Genomic DNA, 22,344 nt, shown 5'->3' with positions numbered 1-22,344 from the left:
TCACATTCTAAGTAACAGCAATTTGTTATAAATAACAGAAAATTCAGAAGAGAAAAATCATACTACCTGTGTCATAATTTCCATTGGGGTGTGTAACTTCATCTATTTCTTCACTATTTGGGTCATTTTCCATATTGAGATTTTTCAACTGTACTAATTCCAGGAATCTCAAAGCTGTTTCTGCCAGCAGAGCTATGTTTTCTATAAAAGGGAGAAAATTTATAATAATTATAATCATAAATTTGTATAACGCTTATAACTTATCTTCCCTAAATCTTAATACATATAAATAATAAATCATAACACTAAAGAAAAGCAGGACTTTCCAATTTAGCACTTAACCTAATCTGACTTTTAGTGACTGACCTCATAATCTACAACTATACCCAAACTACCAGTTTTAATAACAAAACATAAACTTCTTTAAAAAATACAGAAATGTATAACATGATAACTACAGTTAACATTGTTATATGGTATATATGAAAGTTCTTGGAGTAAATCCTAAGAGTTCTCATTACAAGGAAAAACGTTTTTTTTCATTGTTTTTTATTATATCTTTGTGAGACGATGGGTGCTAACTAAAGTTACTACAGTAATCACTTTACAATATATATAAATCAGGCCATTATCCTGTACACCTTAAAACTATATAGTGATGTATGTCAATTACATCTCAGTAAAACTGGAAAAAATACCAAATAACCAAAATATAGCACTCAAATCATTTGAAGCAAAAAAAATAGCTTAATTCTTCCACAAAGACTTATCTCTTCAACAGCATCAAGCTGAGTAAGAGACACGCAGCAGGCTACCAGAGAAACACATTTCACATTAAATAAAAAAAGTCGACCTTTAGGATCACCCAGAGCCTGGCTCAGACCTCGACCCCGACACTTACAGCTGACTGCTCAGCCAATCTGAGTCTCAGTTTCCTCACACATAACTGAGTCAGGACTACCTAAGAGGCCCACTACCCACGCGCATCAACCCTTAAGGGACTGCTTTACAGTGACCCCAGGGTTCCTGCTGAACCAGTCGGACGCTCTCTGTCACGCCCCTGCAGTGGCCCGCCTCCTCTCCATTCTCGCAGATCGTCTAAGACTATTCCCCCCTCCTCGCCACTGTGAGAACATCTGCTCCGTAGTGCTGCTGCCACACCTGCAGCTGCTGACTCTATCTGCTCTGGGCTTCCACCTTCCTCCTCCTCCCATCTTTATGTATTCCTGCCTCTATCCTTCCCCTCTCACTTCCATGCTTTATATGTGACCACACCCTGAGACATACTTTCTCTTCTCAGCAGTCAGTGGCACTGAACATGAACTACCTCCTATTCATCCTAAGAGTCACTTTTTCTTCACTTTTTAACATCTCTGAAATAGAGATGCATCCCACCATAACTGACGTTTTTTAGTCTATCAAATACAGTGATTCCCTTCATCATGGAGTCCCACCCCCTAGGCTTGCTAGGTTCAACACTTTTCTGAATAGAACAAAAATGTACCTCTAAGCAAACAAGTTACTGATACCTTGCAGCACCTACTCACCCTAAAGACAGGCGAATTCTATACCATTCTCTGATGATTGCAGATGAATACTCCCACTTTAATGAAAATATCTTTATTAGGAAAAGTCTCTTCTTTTCCTGGGCACCTCTCAAGTCTGAATAGATCTATCACTTATCTCCCCATTTATGCTCATAAGCCACAGCATACTTGTCAATTCACTTTACACAAGATACAAATCTATAGCAGCATCTCTTGAGTTTAAAAACACTATAAAAAAGAAAATTTTAATTGATTTTTAAACATTTATCATTATTGACACGTGTGGTTTAATGACACTTAGCCACACAAGCTCAGAGAGACTCCTGACTCTATGCAGAAACACAGCCTTCTCATGCTTACGCCAGGGCTCACCATGGCCGGGTGGCACGGGGCACTGCAAGGTCCTGGCACTGACCCTGGGTCACCACAGCCTCTCACCCTGAGACCAGCGGACAGGTAAAAGCAGGGTGCCTCAAAGTCAAGGTCCACATCCGCAGCTCTGAGAACTGAGAAAGAACCAGGCCTGGTACACTCTGGTGGTATCCCTTAGCCTCTCCCCTCCCCAACTCCTCAGCTGGGAAATGAAGACACTCTAATACCTACTGCTCAAGACTGGGGTGTCAGCTTCAACAGCTAGACAGACCTTAAATCTTAGAATCCAGAACCTAGAACCTGGAGCCTTTTACACAGAGTGAAGTAAGTCAGAGAGAGAAAGACAAACACTGTATATTAACGCAGACATATATGGAATTTAGAAAGACGGTACCAAAGGTCCTAAATGCAGGGCAGCAAAGGTGGCACAGAGGGAAAGGACAGACTTCTGACTCAGTGGGAAAAGGCAAGGGTGGGATGATTAAAGAGAACAGCACTGAATCATATGCATTACCAAATGTGAAATAGATGACAAGTGCAAGTCCAATGCATGAAGCAGGACACCCAAAGCGGGTGCTCTGGGACAATCCAGAGGGATGAGGTGGGGAGGAAGGTGGGAGGGAGATTCAGGATGGGGCAGACGCACGTATACCTGTGGCCGATACATGTTGATGTATGGCAGAGGTCATCACAATATTGTAAAGGAATTATTCTTCTGTTAAATTAATTAATTAAAAAAAATAAAGAATCCAGAACCTATTTCAGAATCACTGTATCTTATATAATTAACCCTTGCAACCATGAGCAGTACATGCCCTTACACAAAGCAGATTTTTCAATAAACAGTCACTACTATTTTTATGCTATGACTGCTAGTAAATGAATGTAAATATGATATATTAATATACCTACACATCAGAATCTTACCTATTCACTACAACTGAGAAAAGACTAAGACACACTGGGCCAAAAGTAGCTCATAATAGTTTAAAAAACACAGCTTGTTTTTAAAAACCATAGGCTTTTCTTTAATTTAATTTTATTCAGTACAATTAAGTTGATCCTTGAACAACATATGAATTTTTCTCAATATTAAACTGAAATATTAATATTAAATATTTTATATTTATATTACTAAATAATGCTAATAAATAACTCAACATTAAATTAAATTACAGCATCACACAATCCATGGCTGGCTGAAATTCACAGATGCAGAACCATGGACGAAGGGCCAACTATAAACTATAAGAAGATTTTCAACCGTGTGGAGGGTCAGTATCCCTAAGCCGTATGTTGTTCAAGGGTCAACTGTATTTCTCCTTACCAAGTGAATTATAAACATGTTTTGTTCCAAATAATAAACCTGGATATGTCTTAAAAGAAATTCTGAATTTCCTAAGCCTAAAATTTACACCTATACAGCTATGGATATCAGAAACCATAAATAGGCAGATGGATAAATATTTTTTAAAAAGCCAGCAAGCACCAATCACTATGTGGATGTGTGTAGCCATAAAGACAGAATCCAAAGATCATTTCTCACATTCTATGAAAATAACGAGTAAATCATAAAATAATGAACTAGTAATAATAATAAACTAATAATAATCTTTCAAAAAAAGAGACATTATCATCACCACACATATGTCACATACTATTTACAAAGACTTCAGAACTCCTGATTTCCATCAGATTATATCTTAGAAATAAATCATGGAATTATGTGAATATTTCAATGACATTTTCCATGCAGAAATAAGCATTCAAAATCAATTTAGGGAGCTAAAAATACAAATCTGTATCACTTGATTTTATGAGTGAGAATTATTTACATAAACAGGTAGATGTGTTAATGTAACACACCCACTTCACCACAAAGAAGTCACACTTCCTAAGCATCATAGTAACTGAGTGAGTGAAGTCACTCAGTCGTGTCTGACTCTTTGTGATCCCACAGACTGTAGCCTACCAGGTTCCTCCATCCATGGGATTTTCCAGGCAAGAATACTGGAATGGGTTGCCATTTCCTTCTCCAGGAGATCTTCCCAACCCAGGGATTGAATCTGGGTCTCCCACATTGTAGGCAGACGCTTTACCATCTGAGCCACCAGGGAAGCTGAAAGAACCTTCAAATTCAGTAACCTAACAGGCTAGATCCTTTCAACATCAAACTACCCAGCAAAATTAACCTTTTTCAACAGCAATAGACTGTAATACCCTAATACTAATATTTAAGCAAACATATCTGTTCAGAGAAACTTTAGAAAGGCCCAAAAACACTAGATCAGAAGCACATAGTTGCAAACATCTTACTCCAAATTAAATATTTCCAGTAAAATCATAAAATTCTGTGCTATATATTTTTCACTTAATAACTGATCATTTCAAATAATGAGAGTACACACAAAGCTTGAGTTTCATGAACAGATCAGCTATAAATATTACCAAGATGTACACAAATAATTCAAGGACCAGAGTTCAAGGTTATCTTTGGAATTTCCAAAAATATCAGAGAAACAAGAGGTATTACGGATGTCAGTGGTCATTTACTGCGACAATAAGCTCTTACCAGCGTAGGCTAGCCTGACAATTGTGGCATCATCCTGGGCCAAGTGGGCTATGCCTGGCAGGATGTACTCTGGGTAAATGTTGACATCGTTGCGAGGAACCTCCTTCACAAGAGCAAGAACTTTAGTCAACGTCCTCAAGGCTTCGGCCCTTACTCTGGGAACAGAGTCATTGCTGAAATGCAAAAGATAAGGAGTAATACGATCCAAAAGAATTTCTACACTTAATCTTGGGGCCAAATGGAGGATAAGTTCCAAAGCGGCAAGCTTGGAGTCGCAGTATTTCAGGGTCTGCAGGCAGGACGTTATAACTGACACCAAGATAACCAGCCCATTCTCCTTGGGCTCTCCGTCCGCTTTCTCCAGCAAATCATGTCCACAGAGATTGTGAATAATGTTGTCCAAATCCTTCCTTATAACCAGAATACGCTCATCTGCTGAAAGAAATGTTTCTTTGGCAAACTGGGCCATATAGGGCTGAAGAAAAGTGTAGAATATTTCAGGAAAGGCATTGCCACGTTGCTGCTTTAAGTAATCTTCTGCCTCTAAACGCTTATCTGGTTCACGGTGAATCATCTGAGTTACCTACACCAAGGGGAGAATGGGAGTAGAACACACATTTAAGAAAAGCAAATTAAATCAGACCAAAGCTACAACAGCAACTTACATGTGACTTAAAGGGATTCTGAGGTAATACCAACTCTTTCCAATCTTCACCTTGCAAACTACTTTCAGAACCTGACTACTGAGTAAAATATGACTCTACTATCATCCTATAAGGCAAGAGGAAATCACGGAGTAACGTACTCTAGATGGTCCAGACACATAAAGAGGATCAAGTCTTAAAAAGTAGTCAAATTCATTCCTTTTACAGCTAAGAAATGGTAGGCCCAAATTCATAAAGTTACTTAGTCAACACAACATGATAAGGAGCGCCACACTGAGGACAGACAGGTATGCCAGCTCCTAAATCCAGTGTACTGTTCACTGGACGTGAGCTAAACTGGCTTCCTCTGGAGCATCTTACTTTTCAATATTTGCCATTTTTAAAAGAAATCAAAATGCCTGTTTCCCTACCTTACTAAAGAATGTTTTAAAGATACCATATAACCTTTCAATGACTCAGACTCATCATCAGATGCATTAGTTACTGTAGTAAATGCTGTTAAAAAAAAAAAATCCCCTCAAACAGCAGTGTGGATATACAGCTGACATAACCTCCCAGTATCCCTCACATCTGATCTGCTATACTAACGGGTGATTCAACAGCCCCCTGCCAGACCCGCCCTCAGAGTCAAGGGAGGTCTACAAAGCTAGTTGCTTCTATATGAAATACCCTGTTACTGTTCCATTACACTCAAGTTGATTCTCCTGTCTCCTCATTTATTTATCCTCTTCATTATTTACCAGCAAGCTATATCTGGACATCCTCTCTAATGCCCAAGCACCTCCTTATTTCCTTCCAAATCTGTCCAAACCAGAGTTCGAATTTTAATGGAAGGATGTGTGTATATGCCTGTGTGTTTGTATTATACAGTCAAATGAGCTCTGTGTCTAAGAAGGGGGAAAATTTATACATTTCCGCCTAACAAACTAAAAACAATAGAAGGCTTATATTAGTCTATGGGGCTCTATTGCTTGTCACAAATTCAGAATGTTCCAGAGAACTAATATAAAAGGAAGAATATAATTCTATTTAAAACATTACGGTAAATATTTGCAGCATAGTTACCAAATCTCTGATACTGCGATCTTCGATTTTACTCAGCACCTGTTCAGGGAAAAACTGCCCATTTCTATAGGCCAAAAGTTGAGACAGATCAAACAGAGGCACACCTTCCGTAAAAAGCTCAGCGATAACACAACCTGAAAAACAGCAGGGAATAATTCCATTAAAAATGAAATACAAGAGATCATCAATACAAATCAAGAACTCAGAGAATTCATGAAACTCAAGGTACAAAACTTCTTTAATGTAACATACAACTACAATCAAGCAAGGCAGAAAAAATGACTACTGCCCAATCATCAGTTTCCAAAAGTACGAAGTCAAAAAAGGCCTACTTAATTCTTCTCCTTCTTAGAAAAATTAAATAAAATTACTTCCTTGTTCAATAATTTAAAACAAATGTACTACACATACTTTATATATACACACGTATTAGGAGACACAAGGATACACTGAAAGTCATAATACAGTGTTTTTATTATGATTTTATACACATTAAGTTCATAAGAAACTACTGAGAAGTCTAGCTGACAACTCATTTACTAACCATTAAACAAAAAGTTATCAGGTGCCTACCACACACTAGACTTTAACAGTGCATGAAACAGATAAAATCCCTGCCCTCATGAAGCTCTTACTCTAGAAAAGAGAAAGTAAACCAGTGAACAAACGCAATTATAAAATGGGAAGTGCTAAGAGGTGTGGTTGTAAGATTAAAGGGGGAGAAAAGAGGTACCCTTCATTGTGCACTTACATAATCTTCAAACAAGAAATAAAGTATTTACATTCCCAAAAAGACAAAGCTGTTTCACTGAATCATCCCATGACACAGATTTAACAAGGTTTTTTTTTGTTTTTTTTTTTTAATATTATTTTATTAGTTGGAGGCCAATCACTTCACAACATTTCAGTGGGTTTTGTCATACATTGACATGAATCAGCCATATAGTTACACGTATTCCCCATCCCGATCCCCCCTCCCACCTCCCTCTCCACCCAACTCCTCAGGGTCCTCCCAGTGCACCAGGCCCGAGCACTTGACTCATGCATCCCACCTGGGCTGGTGGTCTGTTTCACCATAGATAATATACATGCTGTTCTTTCAAAACATCCCACCCTCACGTTCTCCCCCAGAGTTCAAAAGTCTGTTCTGTACTTCTGTGTCTCTTTTTCTGTTTTGCATATAGGGTTATCGCTACCATCTATCTAAATTCCGTATATATGTGTTAGTATACTGTAATGTTCTTTATCTTTCTGGCTTACTTCACTCTGTATAATGGGCTCCAGTTTCGTCCATCTCATTAGAACTGATTCAAATGAATTCTTTTTAACGGCTGAATAATATTCCACGGTGTATATGTACCACAGCTTCCTTATCCATTCATCTGCTGATGGGCATCTAGGTTGCTTCCATGTCCTGGCTATTATAAACAGTGCTGCGATGAACATTGGGGTGCACGTGTCTCTTTCAGATCTGGATTCCTCAGTGTGTATGCCCAGAAGTGGTATTGCTGGGTCATATGGCAGTTCTATTTCCAGTTTTTTAAGAAATCTCCACACTGTTTTCCATAGTGGCTGTACTAGTTTGCATTCCCACCAACAGTGTAAGAGGGTTCCCTTTTCTCCACACCCTCTCCAGCATTTATTGTTTGTAGACTTTTGGATAGCAGCCATCCTGACTGGCGTGTAATGGTACCTCATTGTGGTTTTGATTTGCATTTCTCTGATGATGAGTGATGTTGAGCATCTTTTCATGTGTTTGTTAGCCATCTGTATGTCTTCTTTGGAGAAATGTCTGTTTAGTTCTTTGGCCCATTTTTTGATTGGGTCATTTATTTTTCTGGAATTGAGCTTCAGGAGTTGCTTGTATATTTCTGAGATTAATCCTTTGTCTGTTTCCTCATTTGCTATTATTTTCTCCCAATCTGAGGGCTGTCTTTTCACCTTACTTATAGTTTCCTTTGTTGTGCAAAAGCTTTTAATTTTCATTAGGTCCCATTTGTTTATTTTTGCTTTTATTTCCAATATTCTGGGAGGTGGGTCATAGAAGATCTTGCTGTGATTTATGTCGGAGAGTGTTTTGCCTATGTTCTCCTCTAGGAGTTTTATAGTTTCTGGTCTTACATTTAGATCTTTAATCCATTTTGAGTTTATTTTTGTGTATGGTGTTAGGAAGTGTTCTAGTTTCATTCTTTTACAAGTGGTTGACCAGTTTAAAGGAGATCTTTGAACAACCTTAGTCAGAGCCTTTGCATGTGCTAGTCCCTCTGCCTGGGATGCAACTCTATCAAGAATCTTCATGGCTTATACCTAAACCTCTTTCAGATCTTAAATGAAATGTCATCTTAGCAATATGGCATTTCTTGACTGCCCAGTTTAAAACTGCAAGACCCCAACACAACTACCCCACCCTCAACACCTAGCACAATCCCCTTTCCCTGCTGTTTTTCCCCACAGCACCAAATGCCACATTTTATACTTTATGCATTTATTTCTTTGCTGTCCATATACCCACTAGAATGTAAACTCCATAGGGATTTTTGTCTAATAGACAAAAAGATCTGTTCACTAAAAGATCTTTAGTGACTAAGACGGTTCCTGATATATAATAAACATTCAATAAATTTCTTAATTACTATCCATATAGTATCAAGTTTTATAACAAAAAAACTAAAGATAGTTATTAAGAACACCAAAGCAAAAAGAAAACAGAAGAACTGAACAATACTATAAACTAGATCTAATGGATATCAAAGAACACTCACTCCATCTAACAGAATACAAAATTCTTCTCAAGTACATTTGGCACACTCTCCAGATGAAACCTATGCTAGACCATAAAACAAGCTTCAGTGAGTTTTAAAGGACTGAAATAATAGAAATTATGTCCTTCAAACCACAATGGAATGGAACAAATCAGTAACAGAAGAAAAATCTGAAAAATTCACAAATAGGTAGAATTAAACAACACATTCATAAATAACCAATGACCAAAGAAAACTTAACAAAATACTTTGAGATGAATGAAAATGAAAGCAATATACAAAAATGTATGGGATGCAACTAAAGCAGCATTTGAAGAAAATATAAACCATAAACACCTATCTTATAAAAGAGAAACTTAAAACAATAACCCTAATCTTAACCTTGAGAAACAAACTGAAACCAAAGGAAAAAGAAGGAAAGGAAAACCAGAAACTGGGGAGAAAATTTATGCAATCGGGTATAAAATACACTAGAGACCATTAACAAAACCAAAAGCTCGTGCATTGAAAAGCTCAACACAACTGACAAACTTTTACTGACATGATTCAAACTACTAAAATCAGATAGAAAAAAGGGGACATTACATTACTACCAACCTCACAGAAATAAAAAGAATTTTAGGGGAATAATTTAAACAAATGTATGTCTGCCAAATATTAGACAAACTAAATCAAATGCACAGATTCCTAAAAAGATAAAAATTACCAAAGGTGACTTAAAAGAAAATCTGAATAGACCTTGTAAAGAGATGCAATTAGTAATTAAAAACCTCCCACAAAGAAAAACCTAAGCCAACTAAACAAGTGAATTCTGCCAAACATTAAAATAATTAACAGCCATCCTTGACAAATCCTAACAAAACACAGAGGAGAAGGAACACTTTCCAAGTTATTCTATGAGGCCAATCTTAACCCTAGTAGCAAACTAGACAACAGCATCATAATTAAAGAAAACTATACATTAATATCCCTGATATACAAATCCTCCAAAGAATATCAGCAAACTGCAGGTAGGAATTGAAGAGTCCATAGCAGTAGTAGTGAAGTCGCTCAGTCGTGTCCGACTCTTTTGTGATCCCATGGACTGTAGCCCACCAGGCTCCTCCATCCACGGGATTTTCCAGGCAAGCGTACTGGAGTGGGTTGCCATTTTCTTCTCCAGAAAAGTCCATACCAATAATAATAAACAAATTAGGGGAAAGAAAGTATACTTAAGCACACAGAATGCTGAAGGCCTACGGTGGAAGGTGCTGGAATTGGAAGATCATCATTTTGCAACCATCACAGTAAAGATCAAATAAGGCAAGAATGATTAACAGATGCCAAATCAAAGAGGAAATCGTGAGGACTGGCAGGATACTAGCATGGTATTAAAAGTTTCTTCCCCCAGGTTGCTTACTAACTGCAAGGGATTAAAAACAAAAATAAAAAGTAACTACAGATAGGAGAAATTGGGCAAGAATTTGACCACATGATCAAAATAAACATCACCAATACATACCATTTGCTCGAGATACCATAGTATAAAGACATCATCGCCTACGCAGAGGCCCTGAGAATGAATAACCTGAATCTAATCACAAGCCACCTTATATGAACAGTGCAAACAGAGGAAAACAACAGAATGGGAAAGACCAGAGACCTCTTCAAGAAAACTGGAGATACCAAGGAAATATGTCACGCAAGGACAGGTACAATAAAGGACAGAAACGGGAGGAACCTAACAGAAGCAAAAGAGGTTAAGAAGAGGTGGCAAGAGTACACAAAACTATACAAAAAAGGTTTTAATGGCCCAGATAACTTACAGTAGTGTGATCACTCATCTAGAGTCAGATATCCTGAACTGTGAATTCAAGTGGACCTCAGGAAGGAAATTCCAGCTGAGCTATTTCAAACCCAAAGGGATGATGCTGTTAAAGTGCTGCACTCAATATGCCAACAAATTTGGAAAACTCAGCAGTGGCCACAGGACTGGAAAAGGTCAGTTTTCATTCCAAACCCAAAGAAGGGCATTGCCAAAGAATGTTCAGACTACCAAACAATTGCATTCATTTCACATGTCAGCAAGGTAATGCTCAAAATCCTTCAACTTAGGCTTCAGTAGTACGTGCGCCAAGAATTTCCAGATGTACAAGCTAGATTTAGAAAAGGCAGAGGAACCAGAGATCAAATTACCAACATCCAGTAGATCACATAGAAAGCAAGGAAATTTCAGAAAAACATCTGTTTCACTGACTACGCAAAAGCCTTTGACTGTGTGGATCACAACAAACTGCCAAAAAACTCTTCAAGAGATACCAGACCACCTTACCTAAGTCCTGAGAAACCTGTACGCAGGTCAAGAAAAAAGTTAGAATCAGACATGAAACAGCAGACTGGTTCAAAATTGGGAAAGGAGTACATCAAGGTTGTATATTGTCACCATGAGTATTTAATTTCTATGCACACGAGTATTTAATTTCTATGCAAAGTACATCATGCGAAGTGCTGGGCTGAATGAACTACAAGGTGGAATCAAGATTGCTGGGAGAAATATCAGCAACCTCAGATATGCAGGTGATACAATTCTGATGGCAGAAAGTGAAGAGGAACTAAAGAGCCTCTTCATGAGGGTGAAAAAAGAGAGTGAAAAAAACTGTCTTAAAAACTCAACACTGAAAAACCTAAGATCAGGGCACCCAATCCCAACACCTCATGGCAAACAGGTGGGGAAAAAGTGGAACCAGTGACAGATTTTCTTTTCTTGGGTCCAAAATCACTGTGGACAGTGACTGCAGTCATGAAATTAAAAGACGTTTGCTCCTTGGAAGAAAAGCTATGACAAACCTAGACAATATATAAAGAAGCAAATATCACTTTGTCAACAAAGCTGTGTATAGTTAAAGCTATGGTTTTTCCAGTAGCCATATAAGGATGTGAGAACTGGACCATAAAGAAGGCTGAGCACTGAAGAACTGATGCTTTTGAATTGTGGTGCTGTCCCTTGCACAGTAAGATCAAACCAGTCAATCCTAAAGGAAAAACCAACCCTGAATATTCACTGGAAGGATTGATACTGAAGCTGAAGCTCCAATACTTTGGCCACCTCCAATACTTTGGGAAGAGCCAAATCACTGGTAAAGACCCTGTTTCTGGAAAGATTGAAGGAAACAGGAGAAGGGGGCAGCAGAAGATGAGACAATTGGATGGCATCATTGACACAATGGACACGAGTTTCAGCAGACTCCGGGAGATGGTGAAGGACAGGGAAGCCTGGTGTGCTGCAGTCCATGGGGTCGCGAAGAGTTGGACACAACTTAGCCACTGAACAACAACAATAATCACAAAGATCAGCAGATACATCCAAAATGAGAACCATTCTACTGAAAAAGAAGGAGGTGAGCTTGAACTCGCACACATATTGCTGGTAAAAGCTAATGAAAACTGAAGATGATCTAGGTCTAGTCAACAGTAATGCACCAGTGTCAACTCCTGATTCCGATTTGGTACTAGAGTCAGTAAAATGTCACTACTGGGGGAAGCTGGACAAAGGGGTCTTTGTTATGCTTACAAATTATTGTGAGTCTATTATTCTAGATAGAGAGCATAAAAATAATCTTTAAAAAGTTAAGGGGAGAGAGATTCTTCAAAAAATGCCAATGTTATAATGACAAAGAAAGGCTATGAAAATGCTTCGGATCAAATGAAGCTGAAGAGACAACTAAATGCAATACCTGATCCTAGACTGGGTCCTGTCCTGCATCAGGAAAAAGGCTGTAAAAGACATTACCGGATCAGATACAAAATGAGGATAAAAAGTGTAGATTATTGTATCAATGTTAAATTCACTGCACGTGGTAATTACAACACACAGCTAGGTAAGAATTATGTAAGAGACTACCAGGGATTTAGAAAATACACACTAAAGTACTTAGGGAAAGGGGCCGTGGAGGGGTGGAGGGGTGGGGAGGGGTGATGACAGTTGGGGAGCAATAAAGCAACTGGAAAAAACATTAACAACAGGTGAATCTGAGTAAAGGATTTATGGGTGTTTTATGTACTTTTTTTATTTCTGCAAGCTTTTTTAGATTTTTTAATTTGAAATTATTTTTAAATACTAGAAAGAGTTAGAAAGAAAAACTATTTACAACTAAATGGAGGTTGTTTACCGACTGAACTATGTCCCTCACCACCCGCCTAAATTCCTGAGTTGAAGCCCTAACACCTAGTACCTTAGAATGTGACCATTTGAAGAAGGGCCTTTACTCTTTGCAAACCCATGGACTGTGGCCCGCCAGGCTCCTCCATCCATGGGCAAGAATACTGAAGTGGACTGCCATTTCCTTCTCCCGGGGATAGTCCTGACCCAGGATCAAACCTGTGACTCCTGCATTGGCAGGCAGATTCTTTACTGCCTGAGCCGCCAGGGAAGCCCTTTAAAGAGGTAATGAAGGTTAAATGAGGTCGTGAAGGTGGGACCCTAATCCGTTTGACTGGTGTCCATGTGCTCACCTTAGCGCACACATACTAGAGTCCTTAGGAGAGGAAGGACCACCAGGGGACGCCCACCTGCAACTACTCAAGGATGGAGTCCTCAGGAGAAATCAACCCTGCTGGCACCTTAGTCCTGGACTTCCAGGCTCTGAGGGAACTTTCCAGAACTGGGGAAAATAAAATTTTTAAGCTACCCAGTCTGGAGTATTTTTGTCATATTACCTCTAGCAAACTAATATAAAGGTAAAAATAGGATTTTTTTTTTCCTCGCAACTTTTAAAATGGTGTTCTGGAAGAGATACTACTGGGTGGTATTTTGTAAAAGTTGCCTTTACCAACTTTACCAACTTTACCAAGCCCTTCTTTACTACTCAGATCTCCGCTAAATGTCACCTTCTGGGGAGGCCTTCATTGCATCCGCCGGCCCTTGCCATCCACTTACCAGTCACAGAGCTTCATCACAGTGCCTGTCACTAACCACACTAACTTTCTCACTCCTTTACCTTTGTATCCTCTCGCCCCGCCCACACTTGGAATGCAAGTTCCATGAGTGCAGAAACTTTCAGTCTTGTTCACAGCTGCACTTCCAACATCTACACAACAGTAACATACATACACAACACACGTAACAGGCACTTGGATACTTGTCGAGTGAATGAATGAAAGATCTCCAGCAAAAAAGGCTCTACCCATACGTGTGACCAGAGACAGAATATACACACTTCTCCCAAACCAGCAGCAGGAACAATGGATATGCATCAAGATGCAGAAAAGTAACATTCGAACCCAAAGGGCCTACATCACATCTTAGGTGCCACGGGAGGGGAACCCATCCACCTCTTTCAAAGAAATGAAAAGGGCCTGTCTTCAACCAAAATAATGTATAGCTATACAGTCTGGAAAAACAAATACGGAGTGAAAATTGTGTTGAACTTTACAAAACTATAAAGCACACAGAAAGGATAAATATAAATTCTTCATCAACCCCTGAAATTTAAAAACTATAACAAACTTCTAGTTATAAGACAACTACGTCATGGAGATGCACAGCAAAGTGACTAGAGTGGCTAACAGAGTAGACTTCAAAAGTTCTCATCTGCAAGGAAAAAAAAATTGGTAACTACGCACGCATAGCAGCAGATGTGGTGATCATTTCCCAATATATACAAACACCAAATCAAAATGCTGTACACCTAAAACTAATGTTATATGTCAATCATAACTTAAAAAGTTATAAATGATCCACTATAGCTAAAAAGTGATCACATCTCTAAGCTGGAGGAGTCCTACTTATAGAACAGTAAGCTTAATATGTAAAAATGACTCAAGAAAAATTTAGATCAAGCTGGGACTTTGGTGCATGACATTTCTAACATTCACAACCCGGAATCCACCCTGTCTCATCAGAAACACCGTCCCTGAGTATTTCCCTCGCACGTAGATTAGTGGGCTTAACACCAACAGAGGAACAACCTTGGGCAACAAAATCATTCATCTGCCTAGACGAAATACATTTCCTTGTCACTTTTCCTAAAAACCTAAAATACAACTCAGTTTATGGTATCTTTGTAGGAAACCTACAGGTGAGAAAAAAATTAAAGCCAACCTTTGCAAAACTTACAAAAAATGGCACTGAGTTCATATGGTATTCCCCTGGATACCACCCTCAGGCCACTTCTCCCAGAAATTCATACATAGCCTAGGAAGCCTGACCAAGTTTCACACGGTCTGTGTATGTAAATAGTAGTATGAATGCATGGTACTTTTTTCCAAGGAAGGACGTGACTGGTTTCATCAGTCTCTAAGGGGAGCCAAAAGCACTGAAGAATCACTTCACAACCTCTCCCCGACTACAAATGCATTCCCTTGGCTACAGTAACTATTTCCGAGTAACTATCAAATCTCTATCTTGGTCCCAAATTTCTATGCACCATACCTTTGTAACCAACTGCCTGTCGCACATCTTCTCCTGGATACCCCCTGACACCTTCAACTCAGCATCTAATACAGACCTCAGCATTTTCCCAACCCCAATCTGTTCCTTCTCATGTGTCTCCTAGCTCAGCGACCAGTATCACCCTCCCCCAACCCAATTTCCCAAGCCAGGGGAAGAGGAGTGTTCTTGAACAGACTAGATCTGACTCTCTTCATGTTTTGCAGACACACTTCTAACCTTCTGAGATGATAAGGAGAATGTATGGTACCTTTGGGATTCCCTGGTAGCTCAGCTGGTAAAGAATCTGCCTGTAATGCAGGAGACCCCAGTTCGATTCCTGGGTCAGGAAGATCCCCTGGAGGAGGGCATGGAAACTCAATCCAGTAATCTTGGGCTTCCCTGGTGGCTCAGACAGTAAAGAATCTGCCTGCAATGTGGAAGACCTGGGTTCGATCCCTGGTTGGGAAGAGCCCCTGGGAGGAGGACATGATAACCCACTTCACCCACACAACCTTTAGCATGCATGCACGCCCAAAGCACCTTTGGGTTCACCAGTGGCCCAGTGGTAAATGCAATGCAGGAGTTGCGGGTTTGATTCCGGGGTCAGGAAGATCCCCTGGAGGAGGAAGCGGCACCCTACTCCAGTATTTCTTACCCGGGAAACCCATGGACAGAGAAGCCTGGCAGGCTACAGTCCCTGGGGTCGCTAAGAGTTGACCACAACTCAGCATCTGAGCAGTAATTACCTTACAGGTCTCAGCTTAAATATCACCCTTCCAATAAAGATGCCTTTCCTGATTCTGCCTCTCTACCCATCACCACCAGAGACTCATTTAAGTATTCATATGTTCCTATAACAGTACCCTAAGCGTATCACCACCACAGCACATGACAGTGCACTGAAATCACTTTTCAATATCATATCAATCTCTCCATTTAAAGTGAAAGCACCTTGAAAAGAGAAACTTAATTATTCACGTCTCTCACTTAAGACAGTGCCTGACCCATACAGAAGAATTCAAAGATTCCTTAAACATCTGAATAAGCGGACCACTCTTTGCATTTTCTAGGTACTTAAAACACATCCAATGAAATAATGCATCCATCTGAAGAGTAGGTGGATTTACCAAAAAGTTAATTTTCTGTATTCAATAAATTTATTATAAATTATAATATAAATTATAACATAAATTATAAATAAATGTATTCAATAAATTCAATAAAAAATAAATGCACATCCCCGTCTTAGCAAAGTTCACCAACTCAAATACCTGCTGAAAAGATATCCATTGCTCGCTTCAATTCTCCTCTTGTTCTCTGATTGCTGTTTAAGTCTACAAGTGGAGTTGAAGGATCTCTCATATATTCTAACTCTGTGGCAAACAATCCACCATCGACAAATCGTTCGGGAGCAATGTAACAAGTTCTCCTCCGTGAAGTGTCAAAAAAATAATTGAAATCTGCTGGGTTGTCCTCTGGAAGGTAAGTGGGCTTGAAACTGGCAAAATCCGTTAGAAGAACCCAATTCCAACTGGTGACCATCACATTCTCCGTCTTGATGTCCCCATGACGGACGCCGGATTTGTGCGCTTGGTCCACAGCTGTGAGGATCTGGAAAGCGATCCAGCGCTTCTCGATGTTATTTAAGAAGGGACGGGTGCTGATGCGGTCGTAGAGGTTGTCTCGCACGTACTGCCGGAAGAGCATGGCTGCCTTCTCAGAAGCTTTTTCGGCAGCTTTCTGGAAAGGCAGGCAGTTCTGGGCAGAATGAAGCCTGATTTTCAGTTCCTCCAGCTCTTGTTTATAGCTGGTGAGAGGCAACGTGGGATCCTGAATTGCAAAGACCTTCACAACCACCAAGCCTTCTCGGTGTTTCGCTCGGGCAACTTTAAAGAACCGAGTACTCCCCAGACTCTTATCATATTCAAAGTCATGGATGTCTGAGAAATAACTCTCCACAGAAAGGATCTGGGAGGGAGCAATGCCAGCAAGCTGGTTTCCCATGATGGCAGCAAACACCTCCGAGACAGCAAGTTAGGGTACAACACTTAACTTTCTGAAAAAAAAGAAAGAAAAAAAGGAGAAGAGAAAAAAAAAGAACCAATGAAACATCATTTTTTATGTGGCATCCTTCTACAAGGTAGATGTATCATATTCCTCTTCCACCCCACAAGTTGTTAAGTTGTTGTACTTAACAACTTCTTGGCAGCCTCTAAATTTCAGACATATTTATCTTAAAAGATCTTGTTATTTTGTCGTCCTTTCCAGGAGCTTACAGGAAAACAGACCCCATCAATATTAAGTTGAAATATCAGAAAGTGTATTTTCTGATACTGATACTTAAAATTCAATGAGTCTTTACTAAGTGTTTACTAAGTATTGTGCTTGGGGCTGAAAGAGTCACCAAAGTGCTATATGACACAGTTATTCGTCCAAGAAGAGTCTGTAGTCTTGAATAGGAAACCCAAACACATCTTAAATCTAACTAAGAATCGCCAAATACAAACAGGTTAGGCTTGGCTTCCCCGGTGGCTCAGATAGTAAAGAATCTGCCTGCAAGGCAAGAGACCTGGGTTCAATCCCTGGGCGGGGAAGATCCCCTGGAGAAGAAAATGGCAACCCACTCCAGTACTCTTGCTTGGAAAATACCATGGACAGAGGAGCCTGGCAGGCTACACAGTCCACAGGATCGCAGAGTCACACAAGACTGAGTGACTTAAAAAAAAAACAAACAAACCCAAACCATCACCATATCCTGGACCCATCCAGCCTTAACTCCAGCGCGCCTTTCCACTCAGCTAACTGAAGGCAGAAGAGCTGTTTAGTTTACAACAACAACAGGGAAGAACCCCTGGCAGAGATGTTAAAGAAAAGTAAATCAATACACCCTATTTGCCAAAACACAGCCCAAGGTTCTCCTAGTTCGGATCTTGCAGGAAATCAAAATACCCTCCTTGCCAATTACAGCCCAAGGTTCTCCTAGCTCAGATCTTGCAGGAAATCAAGGCACACAAGCACGCACGGATGTGCACACATGCAAACCTTTACCCCGGGGCAATGGGAAGTGTCACAAGCCGACCGCTCGCTGCCTGACGAGGAGCTCACGGCTGGTCCCGTCGGGGTCTGGGCGGCAAAAGGACCCAGCAGCCGGGCGAAGCCCCCTCAGAGGGAGAGCAGGGGAGCCGCGGAAGGCGCCCGGGACCCCTGCGGCCCGCGCGGGGAGCTCTCGGGGCCGCGGCTGACGAGAGCCCAGCGCCCGAGGAGCGGGCCCGCCAGCCCCGTCGCCTCAGAGGCCACGCGCTCCCGGGCCTCGCCGTCCTCTCGCGCGGGCCTGAACCATCAAGGTCCTGTGACTCCGCCAGGGCCTCCCCGCACCAGCGGGAGACGGAGCCCCGAGGACTGGCCGGCTTCCAAGGCCCAGGGAAACGCCGCCCCTCCCACTGCCGCCCGGCGACGCCTCGCGGGCCGAGCTCCCGAGAAAAGCCGCCGGCTCGGACCCCACTTCCTGTAGCGCAGAGGAAGTGACGTCAGAGCGAGGCTGGAGGAGGAGGAGCGCGGGGGCGGGGCTGGTTGCTAGGAAACCAGGGAGGGGCGTGACCTGGTACCAAGATCTTGGAGGAAGAAAACAAGAGGGTGTCCCTGGTGCCTCAGCTGGTAAAGAAGCCGCCTGAGGTGCGGAAGACGTGGGTTCCATCCCTGGGTTGGGAAGATCCCCTGGAAAAGGGAACAGCTACCCACTCCAGGATTCTTGCCTGGAGAATTCCACGGACTGTATAGTCCATATATATATATATATATATATATATATATATATATATATATATATATATATATATATGCTGTTTTCCTTGTAATTATTTTGTGGAAATGGTTATAATTACCAATCTGGTTATATTGTTAGATAACAAATATTTGTATGCTTACTACCTGCTGGTCCTTGAAAATGGGGATATATCTATATATAAAACAGGGGCTCTGTTTTCTAGTATGGGATAATCTGCAATTAGGTAAGAGCAGTTATGCTACTTGTGCTTTGAGACCATCAAAGGGACAAATGGCTAACTGAACCCAATCGTGGTATTGGGGGTCCTTAAAGAGTATTTTGATGAGATTTTATTTATGCATGTTGTTCTTATAATATTGTTTTCTCTCATTCTTGGTGGACAAGAACCATACATAACCTGAGTAAAATATCCTTTTAGAGGAGCAAAAACTACGAGTATATTTTTGGCAAATTGGTGCTACATGGGAGTATTTAATTTGAGTGTATGTTTGGGGTTTCCCTTATGGCTCAGCTGCTAAAGAATTCACCTGCAATGTGGGGGACCTGGGTTCGATTCCTGGGTTGGGAAGATCCCTTGAAGAAGGGAACAGCTACCCACTCCAGTATTCTGGCCTGGAGAATTCCATGGACTGTATAGGCCATGGAGTTGCAGAGTTGGACACAACTGAGTGACTTTCACTCACTTATTTCCCATCTCGGTCTTATTCCCCATCTAGGTCTTCTACACAGTCCCTAAACTCTGAGGCTTTCTGACATCCCATAGAGCCTGTTCAAATAGCCTTCACCCAAGTACACCAGAGCAGAGTCCTTTAAGAGAATTCACAGGCTTATTTAGGAAAGTTAATATATCCTAAGTTGAATTTTTTGAGAGCTTTATAAAGATATAATTTACAAACTATAAATTTAATCTAATTAAAATACACAAATCACTGGGTTTTTTGTATATTTTCAGAGTTGTGCAATCATCCCTATAATCTAACTTTAGAACATTTTCCTGACCCCAGAAATGAAACCATGTAACTATTAGCAGTCACTCCCCATTCTGCCCATGGCTCCTCCCCTTCCCAGTCCTGAGCAACTGCTAATCTATGAATACTTTCTGTTTCTTGCCTATTCTGGACATTTCCTATAAATGGTATACAGCATGTGGGTCTTTGTGACTGAATTCTTTTACTTCACAGGTTTCTGAGGATTATCCCTGTTGGAGTTGTATTTCATTTCCTTTTACTACTCAGTATTCTACTGTATGAATATATCACATGAACTGATAAACATCTGGGTTGTTTCTACTTTTTTGGTTCTTACAAATAATGCTTCTATGAATATTTGTGCATAAGGCTTTTTGTGCTCCTATGTTTTCACTTCTCTTGAGTTAACATCTAGGAGTGTGGAGTCACATGGTAACTCTATGTTTAAGGAAATTCAGTTCCGTCAGTCATATCCAGCTCTTTGTGACCCCATGGACCACAGCACGACAGGCCTCCCTATCCATCACCAACTCCCAGAGTTTACTCAAACTCATGTCCATTGAGTCGGTGATGCCATCCAACCATCTCATTCTCTGTCGTTCCCTTCTCCTCCAGCCCTCAATCTTTCCCAGCATCAGGGTCTTTTCAAATGAGTCAGCTCTTCGCATCAGGTGGCCAAAGTATTGGAGTTTCAGCTTCAACATCGGTCCTTCCAGTGAACAGCCAGGACTGATTTCCTTTAGGATGGACTGGTTTGATCTCCTAGCAGTCCAAGGGACTCTCAAGAGCCTTCTCCAACAACACAGTTCAAAAGCATCAATTCTTCAGCACTCAACCTTCTTTATAGTCCAACTCTCACATCCATACATGACCACTGGAAAAACCATAGCCTTGACTAGACGGACCTTTGTGGACAAAGTAATGTCTCTGCTTTTTAATATGTTGTCTAGGTGAGTCATAACTTTCTTTCCAAGGAGTAAGCGTCTTTTAATTACATGGTTGCAATCACCATCTGCAGTGGCTATACTCTAGAAACTGTACTTTCCAGCCCCGCCCCATCTCTTGTGTCTAAGTGGGGCCATTTGAGTAGCGTTGTGAGAAGTACAATGGCAACCCACTCCAGTACTCTTACCTGGAAAATCCCATGAACGAAGGAGCCTGGTAGGCTGTAGTCCATGTGGTCTCAAAGAGTCGGACACGACTGAGTGACTTCACTTTCACTTTTCACTTTCATGCATTGGAGAAGGAAATGGCAACCCACTCCAGTGTTCTTGCCTCGAGAATCCCAGGGATGGGGGAGCCTGGTGGGCTGCCATCTATGGGGTCACACAGAGTTGGACACAACTGAAGCGACTTAGCAGCAGCAGCAGCATTGAGAAGTACGAGCAGAAATTATGTTTCACTTTTAGGTCAAGACAATTAAGAGAAGAAGGATCTTCTGCACTCTCTCTTTCCTTCAGCCTAGATGAACTTCAAGGCCTTGGGTAATGCCAGAGTCATAAAACTGTAGAAGCCTGTGTCCCTGAGTTACCACCTGCAGAAAGACCCCTGTTAAATGGCAACACCTGCACAGGACGTGTACACGAACAGAAGCAAATAGCCATGTACAAAGCCAGTGAATTGCTGCCGTTTCCCTTCACACGCACATGTACCTTCCTGACCTCTTCTTGTTCGTACCTTGCCCAAGCTGCTTGTGCCTCCTCAGTGCAACCTTCCAGGAGGTGTCCACGTGGACTCTGCGAGCCCTGCCTCTTAAGGGAAAGGAGTAAAGAGAATCACCAATGAAACTGACACCTTGCCGTTAATAGTGAAACTTTTTGGTACTTCACTGGTGGTCCTGGAATTAGGAATCCACCTTCCAATGCAGAGGATGCAGGTCTGATTCCCGGTGTGGATCCCACATGCTGTGGGGATAATAAACCCACATGCCACAGCTATTCAACCTTCACACTCTAGAAACCAAGGGCCACAAGGAAGATCCCACGGGGTGGGAAAGACCCTGAGGCTGGCTGATGAGGGTGAGGGAACCAGAGGTCCACATGCAGCCGTGCCTTGCTCAGCGAGTCCACAGCAGCCCCTGTGCTGGTGAAACATTGCTGCTGAACCACAGAAAACACCGGAATTCTTGGTCTCCAGAGGAGAAGAATTCAATCCGGGGCCAGAGACAAGGCTTGATTGCTCAGCACTTTTGTTTATTAAA

General features: G+C 41.1%; 1 protein-coding gene across 3 annotated transcripts in view; it reads right to left on the bottom strand.

The window, feature by feature from the left end:
* Window positions 1-18,886, bottom strand: part of PIK3R4 (phosphoinositide-3-kinase regulatory subunit 4) — an 84,817-nt gene extending 65,931 nt beyond the window's left edge. For 2 of the 3 annotated variants that reach the window (XM_065942680.1, XM_065942682.1), the window contains exons 1-5: window positions 18,441-18,886; window positions 16,664-17,448; window positions 6,222-6,355; window positions 4,492-5,074; window positions 67-201 (exon numbers count right to left, since the gene is read on the bottom strand). In XM_065942680.1, coding sequence (XP_065798752.1) covers window positions 67-201; window positions 4,492-5,074; window positions 6,222-6,355; window positions 16,664-17,396 — 1,585 coding nt within the window. In that variant the 5' untranslated portion in view covers window positions 17,397-17,448; window positions 18,441-18,886. Of the gene's footprint in view, window positions 1-66; window positions 202-4,491; window positions 5,075-6,221; window positions 6,356-16,663; window positions 17,449-18,434 lie in introns of all 3 variants that reach the window. The other variant, XM_065942681.1, reaches the window with a different exon arrangement.
* Window positions 18,887-22,344: the final 3,458 nt, after the last annotated feature.

This window comes from Muntiacus reevesi, chromosome 8 (genome assembly GCF_963930625.1).
Source record: "Muntiacus reevesi chromosome 8, mMunRee1.1, whole genome shotgun sequence".
Classification (NCBI taxonomy): domain Eukaryota; kingdom Metazoa; phylum Chordata; class Mammalia; order Artiodactyla; family Cervidae; genus Muntiacus; species Muntiacus reevesi.
The sequence above is the reverse complement of the archived record's forward strand: the minus strand, read 5'-3'. Positions and strand labels throughout refer to the sequence as shown.